Raw genomic sequence first — 17,276 nt, 5'->3', positions numbered from 1 at the left:
CTCATACTGATGGTACTTTTTCAAATGCATGCATGGTCAACTATGAGATTACAGAAGTACATGTATTTATCATGTACTCATTGCAGACACCAAGCTGGTGAAAACCAACAAGTTTGTTACAGTTTTGGAATATTTTATTTACCCTGTTTATTTTAGGTAAAACTCTAGGACTATACAGCATGCTGTATATTGCTGTCTAGCAATTTTTCTTTTTTAGCCAAGCATGCCATATTTACTGCAAAAAAGTAGAAAAGTTGTGCTTTGAAATGACTCTGATAACAAGAAATGGTGCTAAAACAGTTTGTTAAATATATCAGTGATTTGTTACTTGTCATAGAATTTATAATTAGAAAGCATCACGCGGTCTTGCTGAAATCATATATATTATGTTAATTTAAACCTGCCAGTTTAGGGGTCTTTATAGGCAGTTTATAAAAATAACTGAATGAAGGAAGTTTTAATAAATTTAGTATTATATATGACTAATAATTCTGCTTTGGATGCATTGCTTAAGGCACTGACACCAATTCTTCTCTCATTTGTAACTTAGCAGGATCGGTTCAGCATAAACATGATAACCAGATTGAGTTATGAACCAAGTAGTGTGAATAGAAGTAAAGGCTTGTTTGTCTGTTCTGATCTAAACACAAGTTTTTCTTATCAATGTCACACAGTCATACAATGATGCAATCTGTTATGCTATAGTTAAATTCCAACACTAATGCAAAAACTAATTAGAATTTCAGAGCCATATTTGCTAGTCTAAAGAATACAAGCATAATTTACTTCATTAGAATACTTATCAAGTTTTCTAGTTTAGTGTTAGCAATAAATATTTGTTTATAATTTGAAAAATTAAAGTTATTGAAAGGCTTTGGCAAAAGTTAGTTAGCGTTACGCTATCATGAGTATTTTAGAGTTCTCAAGTCGATAGGCCTAGTGAGAGTTGTCTTTTCTACAATCTCCATCTTTACAAGCTTAATAAAGAACCGTTAAAGGTTGACTTGCAACAAAATTCACATTACAGTTATTTGATATGAAAAGATTCCCCATGTCTTACCCTGCTGTGTTGTAGATGCAAGCTCTTAAAAGCTCAAAAGCGAACAGTTAATCGCAGCTACATAAGACCGCCGTAGTTTGGATTCTCTTTCCAAAACGGCGCAAATGTGACGTAGTTGTGGGAGATGGTTTCGATTACCCTTTCATGCAACCTAATTTTCGAAATATTTTCCCAAATATACTTCACGCATTCAATAAAACCATGTCTATTGTTCTTACGCGTCTGTTTTATCATCATTGTAATGCTGTCACTTTTAGCACTGATATCTTATAACTTACCGTAAAAATTCGTTTAATTTTTTAGCCTTAGCTTGAAGGAGTACATATCATTGTCTGATAACCATGACAAGCCGGTTGGTCACTTGTGATAATCGAAAAGTGCTGCAGAAATTATTTGCGAAGTATTGGGTCACATGATCAGATTACTACTTGCCGATTAGACCAAACCGAAACAAAGCTGTAAAGTAGAGAGCATCTGTATTTGATACTGGTCTTCGGTAAAACCCGAAGTGTTTGTCATAAACTAGTGCTACGATGCTATGCTGAGCTTTTTATTGGCCTTTCAATTCACGTGAGAACATCACGTGACAAAACAATAAATAAATTTCAAGATTACGTCAGAGAAATAAAGAAATTCCAATCTACGGCGGCTTTTCGTTTTTGAGCTTTTAAAAGCTTGCAATCACATTTCCACATATTTGGCACCTACAACACAACAGAGTAAGACATAGTGAATCTTTTAATACCAAATAACTGTAATGTAAATTTTGTTGCAAGTCAACCTTTAAAATAATGCAAGGAATGAAGCTGGAAGTAAGAACACAGGCTAAATTATTCTTTGATGAAGGGATTTCATAGATTATATATAGGATGAAGCACTACGCTTCTGTAAAGTAGATGTGGCAGTCTTAAAGCCTTTCATTTAATAATCGCAGTTAGATGGGTGTTGTAATGAGTTTTTTTGTTTTCATTCGGATAGTTCATGTACATTAAGACATGTATAATCATAAGCCAGAGAGTGTTTGAAACCCCACACACACACTCACACGCGCATGCACACGCACGCACACACACGCACACACGCGCATGCACACACAAACGCGCACGCACGTGCACGCAAGCGCACACACATGTACACACATGCACACACATATACACGCGCACTCACACACACGCACACACAGGCGTGCACATAGGTGCACATGCGTGCACATGCACACACGCATACACACACATGCACGCACACATACACAGTACAATTCAAAAGACCTTTGAAATGTAGTTAGTGCCAATAAAGTAATATATACATATATATATATATATATATATATATATATATATATATATATTTATATATATATATATGCTGAATGCCCTGTGTTGCATGGATATTAAAACAGCTTATAAACAGTAGCAGGTAATGTAGTTGCCATCAGCTAATTTGAGTAAGCTAGTATCTGCCTTGCTATACTTACTAATAAAAGCCGTGAGAGCAAGCCTTATTGATGTTCTGTGTAACGCAAAGTCGCTATACTTATTTTAACTTATATAATGAGTCAGATCACCTAATGAAGCCTTTGCATTTTGTGTAGCTTAATGGCGGAGCTTTTCGTCTTGTGTACGGGAGGTTTGGAGGTCAATTTTTATGCAATGAGATTTTCCATTGCTAGATTTTGATCGCTATAGCTGGACAGACACCGAACGACAACAGACTATTACCGCAAACTTTGAGGTTTATAGAAATATATATATTTTTTTATATACATGTATATACATGTACATGTATATATACATTGCATCTATGTATATGTACATATATCCAATATAAATGTATTATATGTATATATATTATATCTATATATATTATATCGATATACATGTATATAAATTCCAATGTTTATTTGTCTGTCCATCTGTACTTCTGCTTGTTTTTCTGCATTTTTGTCTGTCCGTTTGTACTTCTGTCTGTCCAGCTATATCAATAAAATTTTTAAATTGAGAAGTCCGCTGTCAATTGGATTTGAGTTCACAACCTCCAAACATCCATTTATCACATAAACTACACTGTCTAACTGGTTATACTACAGAATAAACTTCCCACATTTTTGGAATACATACCAAGCTTTCATGGCTTCATGTTACATACTGTAGCTAGCGTTATGTGTAAAGCCCTATCAGAAGAAAAATGCATTCTCGTAAATGAAAAAACGCGTAAACTCATAAAGCCAACAGGACTATTGCAATCAGTTTAGAACTGTTGTGGCACTGCAGCTGGTACGATACGAATTACACAGAAATGAACACAGTAAACAAAAATGGCACAGTACACAGAAATAAACAAACACCTTCATTTAAAAGTTATAATGATAAATTTCGATGTTGAATATGTTGATTAAAGGTAAATTTTCTGTACAAAAACCTTTTATTACCCGTGCAATGCCGGGCATCCAGCTGATACACATATATATGTAGAATATATATACTTGTATATATATAATTTATTTTTTCATGACCTACTTATAGCACCGCCATATATTAGCCGCACTGCTACAAGCATTTAAAGGCTGTTGCAATACACAACTTTTAGCCTGTGTTCCAAATTTTAGTGTATCTGCATCTGGGGTTTTCACATACGTAATGACAAAGTGTTAAGAGTCTTTAAATAGCTAGATGTGTGTAAATATAAATCGTTAGGTAATATTAAGTACAGTAATCGTCACAAGACACAATATACTATAATTAATATATTAGCCAGCTTTGTATGTCATGTGCAGATAACTCTCAAAATAATCAGTCCATAACTCTAACATGACTAAAAAGATGGGCTCTTCAAAGCATGTTCGATCACTGACAAAAGTTGTCTTTTCTGCACTTCTCGTAGCACTCATAATTATATCTTTTCTGGAAAAACTTTTACACAATTTACTTCACTGCTTGAGACTCACAGTTTTACAAACAGTCATACAGTTATACCTTAACATACAAGCTTGCTGCGTTCTGTGATTGAGCTTGTATGTCAATGCACTTGTATGTCAAAGCATTATTTCTTATATAGAGTAATAAAATACAAATTAATTAATCCGTTCCCATACGATGAAAAAGCTACTTAAAAGCATGATATTACAAGAGAAAATGTTTTTAATTGTTGTATTTCAGTATCTATGCTAACAAAGCAAAACAATTGCATATTTAGTTGTTATTATCTACAATAAAATGTAAGATTGTTATGTACAGGACTGTATAGAGTTCTTACCTTCGAGACAAACATAGTGGCTAACAGGAGTGAGAGAGAGAAAGAGAGATTTGACAGCAACGCGCTCGGTACGCTACACCTTTTGTGACACTGCGTAACATCACATAAACTTTGAGTTTAATTTAAATGGCTTTAGCTCATTAAGCACAAAAACTTAAAGCTACATTTTAATATCTTGCTAAACTTGGCTTTAATTTTGCCTTCACCTTAATTTTTTATTATCTGTTTCTGACTTGACACTTTTTGCCCCCCTGTCACTAAACCTTTAGCTGACCTTATTAAAACTTTTTCAAACTATTGCAACAAGAAAGACCAATTGATGGTGTTCTCGAAAGCGGCTTCTTGCATACTTGGCCATTCAATGATCATCGGAAACTAGCTAGTATGCTTGTACATCAGATTTCTCGTACCTCAAAGCAGTGATGTACTCAAAGTTTTGCTCGTATCTCAAATCTCTCATATGTTAGGGCACTCGAATTTTGAGGTATGACTGCATATCACACACTGTAAAAAGTATTCTCAAAGAACATACTTTTGTAAGCATTCAATACATAGCATGCATTTGAAAGCATTTGCATTGTACATGTATATACAAAACACTTTTAGAAACAGCCATACATGACGTTATGCGTTATACACTGGCAAAAGCACTAAAATGTATATGCACTTTCAAAGCAGTTATTTCAAGCATGCTTTTAAAGATAGTTATATCTAATAAACTTTCGTAAGCAGCTATCCAGACCACACCTTTAAACGCAGTCATATGTAACAAACTTTCAGAAGCAGTTATTTAGACCAAACTTTTAAAAGTTCATACAAAATGCACATGTGAATGCAGTAATATATAAGGCATAATTTTATAAATCACTGAACAGCGACTAATGGGTTGTAAAACACAAAACACTCTTAGTAAAATACTGACTATTTCATGTTACTGTGCCAGACAATTATCAAGCTCCTCAGCATGCTTCCAGTTTTATTAGAAAGGCAGCATGCAAAGTTATTGAACTACTCAGAAACATCTCGCCTACAATTTAAAGTTAGCCTAAACAAGTGACTTGACAAGTAAACAAAAGAATAAACAAACAAATAAACTAACCTAATGATGAATCAGCCAGCCGAGGAACGAACCAACAAAAACCAGAAAACAAACAAGTCACTAAAGCAAAATTTAATAGCAAGACATTGAAATGAGATATACATGTACAGCCCTTTGCTGACACCATTGCCACGCTAATAGAAGATTCAAAAATATAAATAAACTTTAAATTCTACCAAGAACAATTGTCGAGGGACAGGCTTTGTGTAAAACAATAAATTTTTGTAGCTCTTTAGTGAACTACCAGAAGAATTGTACTCAGGCTACAATACAGATTTCATAAAGTATGTGATCAGGCTACAGCCATTTTTATATATTTTTGATATATTCTCATTTTTTTTACTGGATTAAAGATTCTGCTGAAGACTTGATTGTCAGCAAATGACCTGTTGATGTATTTTATCTTATATCTAAACAAGTTGAGATATATTGCCTTGAGATATAGTTGAGATGTATTACATTGAGATATAGTTGAGATGTACTACACTGAGATATGGTTGAGATGTACTACACTGAGATATAGTTGAGATGTACTACATTGAGATATACAGTCAAACATGGATAACTCGAACTTCAAGGGACCGAGCAAAAGTGTTCGAATTATCAGAGCGTTCAAGTTATCAGAGCACTGTCACAAGTCCATATATTTACTTATTTATTAGTAGATACATGTGCATATACAAACTATAATATAAATCAAAAGCACAAATGGCTTGTTTCAAATTAAATGCTTCTAATGTAAAGTTTAAAACGTTTTCATGAAAAAGTATAGAGATTTTTCTATCACTTGAGATTGGTTTGTTGTTTGAGGTGATGTTATTGCCAGGACGTTTTTCAGATTGACATTGGCAAAACTTGATCGTTGTTGAAATGCTCAAAAGAAAAGACATTTTTTTCTTTTGGGGTTTTACCCACGATCAATTTTTCCGTTTTTTCTTGAAGTTTATGCAGATTACCTTACTTTACCTGGGATTCGTTAAGAGCAACACTCCGAGGCAGTTCAATTAGAAGTTTTACGAGGTTTTACGGTACATTCTATATCACTCACGCTTTTTTAATAGATACTTATTGAAGGTACACACGTATTCTGTGTTTAGGTCAAACGATGAATAGTTTTTTTGTAGCTCAGACAACGTATACGTTTAATTACAAGAATTTTTAAGACGATTTAAACATTCAACATTCCGACGTTGATTCAACACGGAATCAACGTCGGAAAACTATTCATCCCGGGCTAGCTGGGTTACGCCACGCACTCAAGGATTTTCGCCACGCACATACAAAACAAAAACAACATGCAATTTTTGTTTTGTATGTGCGTGGCGAAAATCCTTGCACGCGTGACCCAGCTAGCCCGTGCTATTCATCGTATCGCAGTATAAATCAAATTTCACCAAACTTTTAGAAAAGTCGTTGACAAAAATATTTTGCCGATGGTGGTAATAACGACGCTTATGAATTACGAAAAGATGAAGTTTACCTATATGGCTTTGAATAAAGTGATTTTCTAAAGCGATAACAACCGTTTCGGTAGCCGTTGGGCAAAAAAACAGTTCGAATTAACAGTGTTGAGTTCGAGTTATCTATAGCAATTTATCATTACGTGGGAACGGACCAAAGGAAATGTTCAAATTAACCATGTGTTCGAGCTATCCGTGGACGAGTTATCCATGTTTGACTGTATTTGACATGTACTACACCGAGATACAGTTGAGATGTACTATATTGAGATATAGTTGAGATGTACTACACTGAGATGTAGTTGAGATGTACTACATTGAGATATATTTGACATGTACTACACTGAGATATAGTTGAGATGTACTACATTGAGATATATTTGACATGTACTACACCGAGATACAGTTGAGATGTACTATATTGAGATATAGTTGAGATGTACTACACTGAGATGTAGTTGAGATGTACTACATTGAGATATATTTTACATGTACTACACTGAGATATAGTTGAGATGTACTACATTGAGATATATTTGACATGTACTACACTGAGGTATGATTGAAATGTATTATATTGAGATATAGTTGAGATGTACTACATTGAGATATAGTTGAGATGTACTACATTGAGATATAGTTGAGATGTACTATATTGAGATCTAGTTGAGATGTACTACATTGAGATATATTTAACATGTACTACACTGAGATATAGTTGAGATCTAATACACTGAGATATATTGGACATGTACTACACCGAGATATAGTTGAGATATACTACACTGAGATATAGTTGAGATCTACTACACTGTGATATAGTTGAGATGTACTATATTGAGATATAGTTGAGATTTAATACATTTTCATGTTTAAAGGACCATCACCTTTTCATTAGTCGACCCTTTGAAGCATGTAGGAGAAACACTGAATAAAATCCTTCCTATTTTAGCCATTATTGTATTATCATTTTTTGTTAAAAATAAAACCAATTTAGATTTGCTTTAACTATGAGGTAATGTCTGAGTCTGGCATCTGACCATTCTGAGTCCAACTATGCTAACCTTGTCTGACACTTTTCATCAAATCAATAAAATGGAATAAACTTATGGAAACTTTTTACTGTGGCTGTAATGCACGATCAAAGTTTTAAAATCGGCATAAATAACAGAATGCTGTTTTTGATTGCTTGTTTTGAAGAGTTTTTTGCCAAATCATTTAATAAAATTGATGAACATTTTACGTGATAACCTTTTTAACGCTGTTCCTTGTTGATAGTTTATTGCAACTTTAGGCCGAATTTTAATTTTACTAAATTAATAAAAGGAAAGGAACTTGCGGAACCTTCTTTCAGAATGTTGGGAAAAGTCTCAGAATCAGCAGAAGGAGATAAAAATCGTCGGTGTTGTTTAGTGCAAGGTGTTTTCAGGTAAATGGTTTAGTTGAGTTGATGAGCATTTTAATGTTGTTCTTCGTTCATGCATTATCTCAACTTTAGCCATAATGGTAACTGTAGGATATCTCTTGAGATACACCGAAGCTAAGCGATGGAGCAAGCACTAATAACATATTCTATACTGTACCGGGTGGAATATGATTTTTAAATGACAATTCAGAGGAAAAAAGAACTATATTTAATTCAAACAACAACAAAAACAATTTTATTGAATGATTGGTGCACACTGCCGGAGGCAACAACAAACAATATATCAAAAAGAGGTAGCTGTACAGAGTATGTGCAAAGAAGCTTGAACAATCAAAAAGTGTGGCCAGCCAACACTAGATTACTTGTCCCTTTATGTTTTTTCTTCAAAGTATTCATTGAACAAGATACTTTGGCGTGAAAAGATACCATACCAAAAGAAACCATACCATCAGCATCAGGATAACTTTTTACAGATTACTGAATAAATAAGTATATTCTAGCTATCTGTGTTCTACCATCTTTAAAAATGCCTTTTCAAAGTCGTTAGCCCATTCAGTCTGATTTTGAGTATATCGTTGTACCTACAAGAAGAGTAATATATGTTACAGTATAAATCATGATTACTATATAAAACGACAAAAGTTTGTTTATGTCTTGTGGTGCTGCCATTTTTCAACAATGTTTGCAAAAGATTTTAGCATTTTGCAAAAGTTGAACAATTAATTACCCAGCATGCAGTTGAGGGTTGTTCATGCTTACCTCGTTGTTATCTGCTCCATTTAAAGGACAATTACTTGCAGATGTGCAAGTTGGCCTTTCGCCGCTAGCTATGTTCAAATCTCTGATGAGTGTCATGTCAGCGTGAAGCATCATTGCACCACCAGCATTCCATTGAGTAAATCTGTTAATGTAATATAAATAATATTTTCAATTTTTCCTTGCAGCAGACTTATGCTGAATAACTTTTTCTACAAATTTTTTGTAGCAAAAAATAGAAACTATAATTTCAAATTCGTTGAGTAGTTGTTGACAGTGGCATTGAAAGGAAACTTTTGTAAAGCGCTGAGGATTTGCTCACAAAAACTGGCTAATGATAATGATTAACAAGTTGCTCACCCATTTGGAGAATCCCCAAGCTGCCAGTCAGCATTCACAAGGCTCAAGTAGTAATTATTGTCAAGAACTTCAGGGGTTCTGTCCCATGGACCAACAAATCCACTATTCTCTGATCTGCACCGTCCCAGAGAGTGTGCACCTAAAACATTGTAAAGTGCCAATGAGCTTAGTTCAGATTCATTCTGAGAATGTTTCTAATACTGCTTATAATGACTTTTGCCAAAAAACCTATCTCTTCGAACATTAATTTACGATTACGAATGAATATTTGGTGAACTTTGGACTTTTCCATCATTTGCGCGCAATCAATTTCAAAGATCAGGTTTTGCAATGTTTTGTGAGCACAGATAGATACTTCAGAATATATATTTTATTGTTATAGCAATTATTTTATGGGAATCAAAATCTATAATTCCAGATCTAGTTCTAAACTTTTAATAGCTAATAATGTTACTTATTCCACAGTTTTATGTTATTGTATTTGGAGAAAGCATATATCTACTTACCCATGAGAGCAATAGCAAGCCTCCTTGTTAGACCGAACTCTGTCATTAAAAATTCAAGAGATCTCGTGTCTTGGCCCTGAAAAAATATATGATGCTTTAGTACACGTATATTATGAAACCTTTTTTGCATAGATAAAATGTTTTGCCGAAGCTTTATTGCCAAAGTCCTGAGTCACAGCAGCTTATTTCCTAGTTAGGTGATAAATGGCTACAGGCTAAAACCTTAATCAATTGTTGCAGTTGCAAATCAACGTGTTTGATAGAATGTTCAAGTCATGCTAGGCCAAGCTCAGTCAGGACCGAGCCGAGCCGAGCCGAGCCAAGCCGAGCCGAGTCTAGCCGAGCCAAGTCAAGTGGAACAGGAAAGCGGAGCCTCCTACTATATAAGAGACCACATCACGATTGGAGAGCAGAGCTGCTCTGCGCCTTTTTTATTGCTTGTTGCATGCTTTTGACTGTAACTACTTATGAACAAAGCAGAAATATATGTATATACTTTTTGTACTGAATCTTGCATTGGTGGAGTAGTAAAGAGCAGCGCACAAAACCTTTACACATACACATGCACATACAAAGACTGACCTTTCAACATACAGTAGTTTGCAAAAAATATGGCGAGCTCCTAAACAATAAAATATATGCTATGTACCATTTAATTTGTTGTACAACGACAGATTTTGTGGGGATGTCGATGATTGACAAGCTTACTCTGAGTTTTGGGATTACAGCGTAGTTTAGCTTTTTACTCTTGATAGTCAAAGAAAAAAATATTTTTATTTAATCAGATGGAAAAGAAATATGTAAACTTTAAATGATGTATAGATTTACACATTTAGAGCTAAGCTGGGATAAGAAGATCTTTCAATCAACAGCCGACCTAGAGGTTACTGCAATTTTGCATACTTCTGTACTATTTAGCCACTGCTACGCTTGAATAAAATATTATTAAGCAAACGTTTTAGATTTCTGTTTCCTATAAACTTGCATAAATGACAGTGTCAAAAAGCTAGTGCTATTTTGTATAAAAAATTAAAAGATAATAGAGTTACAGCTATTATGAACATATACATGTGGTATACTGTCACGCAAAAGCCCAGTGAACAATGCCCCCAACAACCAACCTGAGGGAATGAATGCATAAAATTGTAGTTCTGTGGGTTTCGACAGCTTTTTCGACCAGTTCTAAAGGGAAGGGTTCTTTTACCAGGTCCGCCTATTAGAGAAAACAAAATGGTCAAGTAAGAAAACTAGATTACCAGAAACATGGCGAGATCGAAAAGATGTCCTGCTTAAAATATGCTCATTTTACAAAGATGGAGTATTGCAACCCAGATTTTATCTATTGCGACATAGCTTCTAGCTGTGTGTGAACTATACATTCTAAAAATTTCTTCAGGTCAACCACCAATCAGCGAGAGCTTACTTCTAGTTGTACTAAACCTTATATAGTCTTTAGGTCTATATTTGGTGCGATAGTAGCTCATGACTATATAGTTTTTTATACTACTTTACCTTCTTGAGCCATCCCTGTTTCAACTGCGACTGTTCCCAGAAGAACGATGAAGTCGGCAAATCCTATTGGCTGGCCAAGGCTCATCCATAAATCGATTGCATCATCATACACAGCCATTAAACCTAGAGATAGATTCCAGAAACTTCTGTAAGGCAGTAAAAGATTATCCATCTCAAGATTAACTAAAAGTGCGTCAATTCCAAAAGTAGGAGGTCCTTAATCTTTTTAAATTGAAAAGTCTTTGAGCTGTGAAGTGGCCACAGGTTGAGAAAAAGAAAAACAGCATTACACCATAACTGTCGCGTACAACTTTTATCGTATTTTCTATGTAAATCAGACACGATGATTCCGATTTTATACTCAAAATAAAGATTGGTCCACTAACCTTAAAAGTCATGAAGGCTTTTTTAAAGCGTTTCAATATCTGTCTCGAAAACGACACAATCGGCATAACAAGCTTCGTCTATAAATATGTGACGTAGCCTAGCTTTTTTAGGAACGGAAGGTAGGGATGTTTAGTCCGATTTAGAATAATAGAGATGGGTGTCTTAAAACCCATTATTATCTAAATTCAGCCTGTAAAATAATCTGTCTTTTATGAAAGGTAGATAAACTATTTAAAATTGCTCGCAGCTTGTTACATGATGTTTAATGGGCTGAACGACGAGGAAAATGAGCTAAGAAAGGCGCGATTTTATTTACAAGCTAGCGTTGTTATTGGACTTTTTCGAGCTCCTTTTTAAATATGCAATGTTAAATAGCTTATCTACCTTTCAGAAAAGACTGAGATTATTTTGAAGGCTGAATTTAGATAATAATGGGTTTTAAGACACCCATCTCTATCATTCTAAATCGGACTAAACATCCCTAACTTCCGTTCCTAAAAAGCAAGGTTACATCACGTGTTTATGGGCGGAGCTTGTTATTCCAATCGTGTTGTTTTCGAGACTGATATTAAAATGCTGTAGAAAGGCCTTCATTATTCTGAAAGCTAGTGGACCAATGTTTATTTTGAGTAAAAATTGGAACCAGCGAGTTTGATTTACCTAGTAAATACAATAAAAGCTGTACGTGACAGTTACAGTTTAAAGAAAAGTTAATAAACAGGCCCTATAACAAATTACTCCCCTCTACCCATAAAATTACCACTGTATTACTAAAAAACTCAAGAGCTAATTTTCATGCATCCATTAGTCATTTTTCAAGAGGCGTCCTTAGGTAAGTTTATCAAGACCCTTGGATTTCAGCCAAAGCTATTTGGTTAATCTACATAGAAGGTTCTACTGACACTTGTCATATTTAGCGAGTGGGTACCAGCTTGTGGCTTCTATCGCCATTTCATTGTTTATGTTAATTTTAGCGGGTTATAAATCATACAAACCTGATTAATTTGTTGGCAAAATTTTAATAAGCTATATTTGTTCCTAAAAATTGCATTTTTATCAGACTCACTTGTTTGGAGTCATCTTCTCAATACTTAGGGAATATTAATTATTTTACAACAATTGTTACAAATTGACATTTAGCTTTTAGCAAACTCTTTTTTACTGCTAAATTGTTAGATAATGCCACTAGCAATGTGTAGTGTAGCCAAACGCATTTTATTAGAGGTTTTAACTGTAAAGAAACATTTAATTATTTTCAGTTTGAATCTTTTAAATTTGGTGAACTTTAAAAATTCTTTTACTAAAACTTTAGCTAATTAAGCAGCCATTTAATTATTTTAATAAAAACTTTAAAATCCTTCAAATAGGAGGGTGGAAGATCCCTGTTCCTCACCGCTCTAACTCACCAATGTTATTATTCACATTGCCATTGATGCAGCCATCACAGCCCGTAGACCCTACACAGCTGTGGAATACAAGTCTCAGTGAGGCAGGAAGTCTTGTTGGTAACTGTAAAAAATGGTTGATGATATTATAAAGCCAGAGATTTGAGCAGTTGTCTTTTAATTGGCAAGTCATTGTTTTTAGTTTTAAAACTTTTCATTATATAAAATAGCTAAAACAAAAATGATATGACAATAAATTTATATTAATAGCATATTGTTAGGATGAAGCTCAAACTTATTTCTCGAGGAAGATACATAAATGACAAATTCAATTGGTTTCTAATAACAAGTCGTACCTCATTTATTCACACACTCTGCGATTAGGAGAAAGGTGCATAAATATTGTTGCCTCTATGAAATCTTTGTTGTTGACTACTTAGAAAGTAAAGCTAAAGAAAATTAGTAAAGAGAAATAACTTCTCTCTGCAGAAAAAAATACTTACACTCTCTTCTATAAAATTCTTCAGTGATGTTTTTATGCTAGAAATGCTTGTTTCTGGCCTTTGAAATCCTGTTTGGCATTGGACTAAAAGAATAATAGATATTTTATAACACAAATTGATAGATGTAATCAAAAAAATGTTTGATTTTTATTAGAAAAATGAGAAAATTTAGTAATATATGAAGATAATATAAGTTTTTTTAATTTTCAATCTGCATGTGGGATGATCACCAACTTCAACGGTAGCAAAACCATACTAAACCAAACAATTGACTGTAGTTAGCTGTGAAAAGTCTCTTGAAGCAATACTAACCTAGAGTAGGTCTGCAATAGCATCTCTCTTCTAATCTTCGCTGTCGACCTTGTTCTGTCGTTTCTCCTGGTAATCTGTAACTCTGCCCTGTTGTTCCTCGGGTATTACAGTTAATTGGAAAAGTCCTAAAATATAAAAAAATTTAATTTGAACTTTTTAATTAAAAACTATAGAAACGAAAGTAAAAGTACACAGAACTGGTAAAATGAAGTTTACATTAGTCCTGTTATTAGTGATATATGTAATAATTTTTTTCACTTACAATGCAGCATCATAAGAGTCTAGCAGTGTTGTGAATGCCAAAACAGCAGCGATAATCACCTAAAATAAGAATAATAGCTTTCAAAAGTGTGTTGAGAATAAAACAAATCACAGATAAAACAACTATAGTTTATAAACTCTATCATTGATATAATCTGAGAAAAGATAGAGGTAAGTATTAACCTTTGACTTCATACTGAGACAGATATTCTGTGGTAAGCTGATTATCTGAGAGATCCTATAAAAACCGGTGCTTTTAAGAGCTGGTTGTTAATTCACTCAGATCTTGAGATGATATGAATGATAAACCCGGTTATCTTCCTTTTATATGAAACAGAGATTTTGAAGCTTTAGGGTAATTGCGCTATTAATCATCTTCTTCAGTCATAAATTAGACTATAATCTACATGTGCTGGCTAAGTGTATAGCTGATCAGTCATGGGTTAATGAACCAAACCAGACTGCTATGAGGCGAGGCAGTGGCTTGAGGCTATTCACTTTATTGCTTGCGCCAGAATACTTCAACAACTGAAGTTGAGTTTGCATCTTATCTGCTACAATGTAATTATATTTAGAAGCATGAAATAAATGTCTGATATGAACTATTCACCTCAGTTTCTAGCCTTGTAACTCGCTTGAGTATTCTTCAAGGTAATGCCTTTTTCACTTTTTTGAAACGTTTGCATATCTACATTTAAGTTGCTGAAAAAGATCACATTTTTATTTACCGGTTGTAATAGAACCTAACATGGTTGTTCTATAAGTACTTTGTAACCTTTAGCCAATCTTACTTGAGTTATCTACTAGAGTATAAACCTTTTCAATTGCCAAGCCTAAATTTGATAACTTTGAAGCATACATCTGCTGAGCAAAGTACCAACTCTGTTAGCTAAATATTTTTCTAATTGTTTAATCAAAACTACCATATTTATTGAGCAGTTCAATCAGCCGTGGTCTATATCTTAGAATTCTATTACCAATGAACCACTGGTAGTATAAGGAAAGACATCACCTACTTTCTCTGCCAATCCAGCAACGCCGATTAGTCTGTACGCTGACAGGTAACTAACTGGAGTTGACTGGGACTTTACTGCAGTTGGCTACTACCTCAATGTACTTTCGATTTCACACTTCTCAAACTAAGTACTCTTGGACAATTGTAAAATCTTATCAATAAAATTATTGAAAATATTTTAGTTGTAGTCAATTTTGGACTTTTCCTTTTGGTGGTCGCCACTTCAAATGGCCTTCCTGCTAGTATCGGATCTATTGTCACCAATTGCTTTTGGCAAGTTAGATGCTTTTCCTAACACCCCCAATGTTTTATGTGTGACTCAAACCAGGGATCTACTCATATACTTATTTGTTTTGTTGTTTTCAAGTTTTCAAGTAAAATAGACTAAAACCAGCTCCAAAACATGTTAAAGTGGTTGAGCACTCCTATGGCAAAAAACCACCAAACAGAAGTAAGCATTTATCAACCATGCGTGTAAAATTTGAGGAAAATATTTGTACCATGAAATCGAAAATAGCTCATCACTCAAAAGTCAGTTATGGTTCATCAAATTCATGAAAATATTTTTGTTATTTATGTTACGATTAGCTTGAAACCAGAATATTTTATCAAAAATGTTGCAGCATCTACTAGACAGTCGACTGCACAGTACCAATTTCTCCAAGCCAGACTGTAGGATTCATTTTCCATGGGAAAATACTTTTTTACACTCTTTCTCAAATCTTGTTATAGCCACTCATACATGTCATAATCATATCAACCACCGACAGGACATGGTTTTGGCCTCTGTAATAAAAGCATTGCAAGTATGAAACTTATGGCGGTTCAAAGCAAAGGTCCTGGTGGGCTCGGGGCGTTCTCCTGTGCACTTGGATAAAACTGTGGGTAGTCCTCTGCAAAGACGCTGGGGTGCTCAACACACTTTGCCATGTTCCTCGATAAAACTGCGGGTGGTCCAATGCAAAGACGCTGGGGTGCTTAGCACATTTTGCCATGCTTCTGGATAAAGCTATGAGTGGTCCTATGCGAAGACGCTGGGGTGCTCAGCACACTTTGCCATGTTTCTGGATAAAGCTATGAGTGGTCCTATGCGAAGGCTGGTGAGCTAAGCATGTTTTGTGCCCCTTGGATAACATTGTAATGCTGTGGTAGCAAAATGGTCTAGAGCAGCAAACTACAGGTCCATATGTAAGGCTTGCACATGTTTGAAAAGACACTGTTTAAAATGCTGATTACTTTTATTTCACCTTTGAACTTGCTTTTTCACATTCTGACTATTTTTAGCAAGCAGTTTTGAACCACTTTTTAGATTACTGTAATGAAAGACATCGATGAAACATGTTACAAATGTTGTAGACAAAAGCTGAACAAAAAAGCTGAAAGAAACTTGCATGGTGGCATATCCAGATTATTTCTCAGCCCTTCTAGCCAAAACTGCGTTCCTACCTACAAACCTGCATTGTATGCTTGATACTACTAGGCATGTTTTATGTTTAGCTCACATCTTTTATACATTTATACTTTTAGTGTATCACTTGTTAATTGATAACAGAATTTTTCAAACACATGGTCTGATAACATTTGTAACCACAAACAAGGAAACCATGAGTAAGTTATTAGACGATTCTTTAATAGCTAAACTTTGACCAGTTTAAATTACCATTAATAACAGATTAGCTGCGGTCAAAACCTGAGCCTCGACTTCATCGTTACGGTTTATATTTAGTCATAAATTGCTCTGACATGACAGACAGTTGCTCTGACGCGACTCATTCTAATTTGACTAACAAAAACAGTTCCTGCTCAGAGGGCTGGTTGACAGTTTATTTTAAGCACATCTGCTTACAGTCACTATTGCTATAAAGTTGAACTACAAGACAACAACTTTCAATGCTCAGATGGATCGATTTATGAAAAAAAATTATATATTCATACTAGAGCTAACCGCTTAGTTAAAGCAATGATTTTAATCAGTGTACCAC

At 34.5% G+C, this 17,276-nt stretch overlaps 1 protein-coding gene across 1 annotated transcript; it reads right to left on the bottom strand.

Moving 5' to 3' along the window:
• Positions 1 to 8,482: 8,482 nt before the first annotated feature.
• On the bottom strand, positions 8,483 to 14,564 carry LOC137396695 (putative ascorbate peroxidase). The gene is made up of 11 exons (XM_068083012.1): positions 14,463 to 14,564; positions 14,281 to 14,339; positions 14,019 to 14,143; positions 13,707 to 13,789; positions 13,225 to 13,327; positions 11,432 to 11,554; positions 11,041 to 11,132; positions 9,920 to 9,995; positions 9,414 to 9,552; positions 9,057 to 9,198; positions 8,483 to 8,878 (listed from the first exon to the last, which is right to left on the bottom strand). Exons 1-11 carry the CDS (start codon positions 14,472 to 14,474, stop codon positions 8,798 to 8,800), a joined length of 1,035 nt encoding a protein of 344 aa, XP_067939113.1. The 5' UTR covers positions 14,475 to 14,564; the 3' UTR covers positions 8,483 to 8,797.
• Positions 14,565 to 17,276: the final 2,712 nt, after the last annotated feature.

Source organism: Watersipora subatra, chromosome 5, assembly GCF_963576615.1.
Source record: "Watersipora subatra chromosome 5, tzWatSuba1.1, whole genome shotgun sequence".
NCBI classification, from domain to species: Eukaryota; Metazoa; Bryozoa; class Gymnolaemata; order Cheilostomatida; family Watersiporidae; genus Watersipora; species Watersipora subatra.
The sequence above is the reverse complement of the archived record's forward strand: the minus strand, read 5'-3'. Positions and strand labels throughout refer to the sequence as shown.

Excerpts from the sequence above, each read along its gene's own strand:
- LOC137396695 (XM_068083012.1), bottom strand. Across the intron at positions 13,790-14,018 it reads CTATTGCAGACCTACTCTAG|TCCAATGCCAAACAGGATTT; the intron begins GTTAGTATTGCT and ends TTATTCTTTTAG. Across the intron at positions 13,328-13,706 it reads AGAATTTTATAGAAGAGAGT|TTACCAACAAGACTTCCTGC; the intron begins GTAAGTATTTTT and ends CATTTTTTACAG.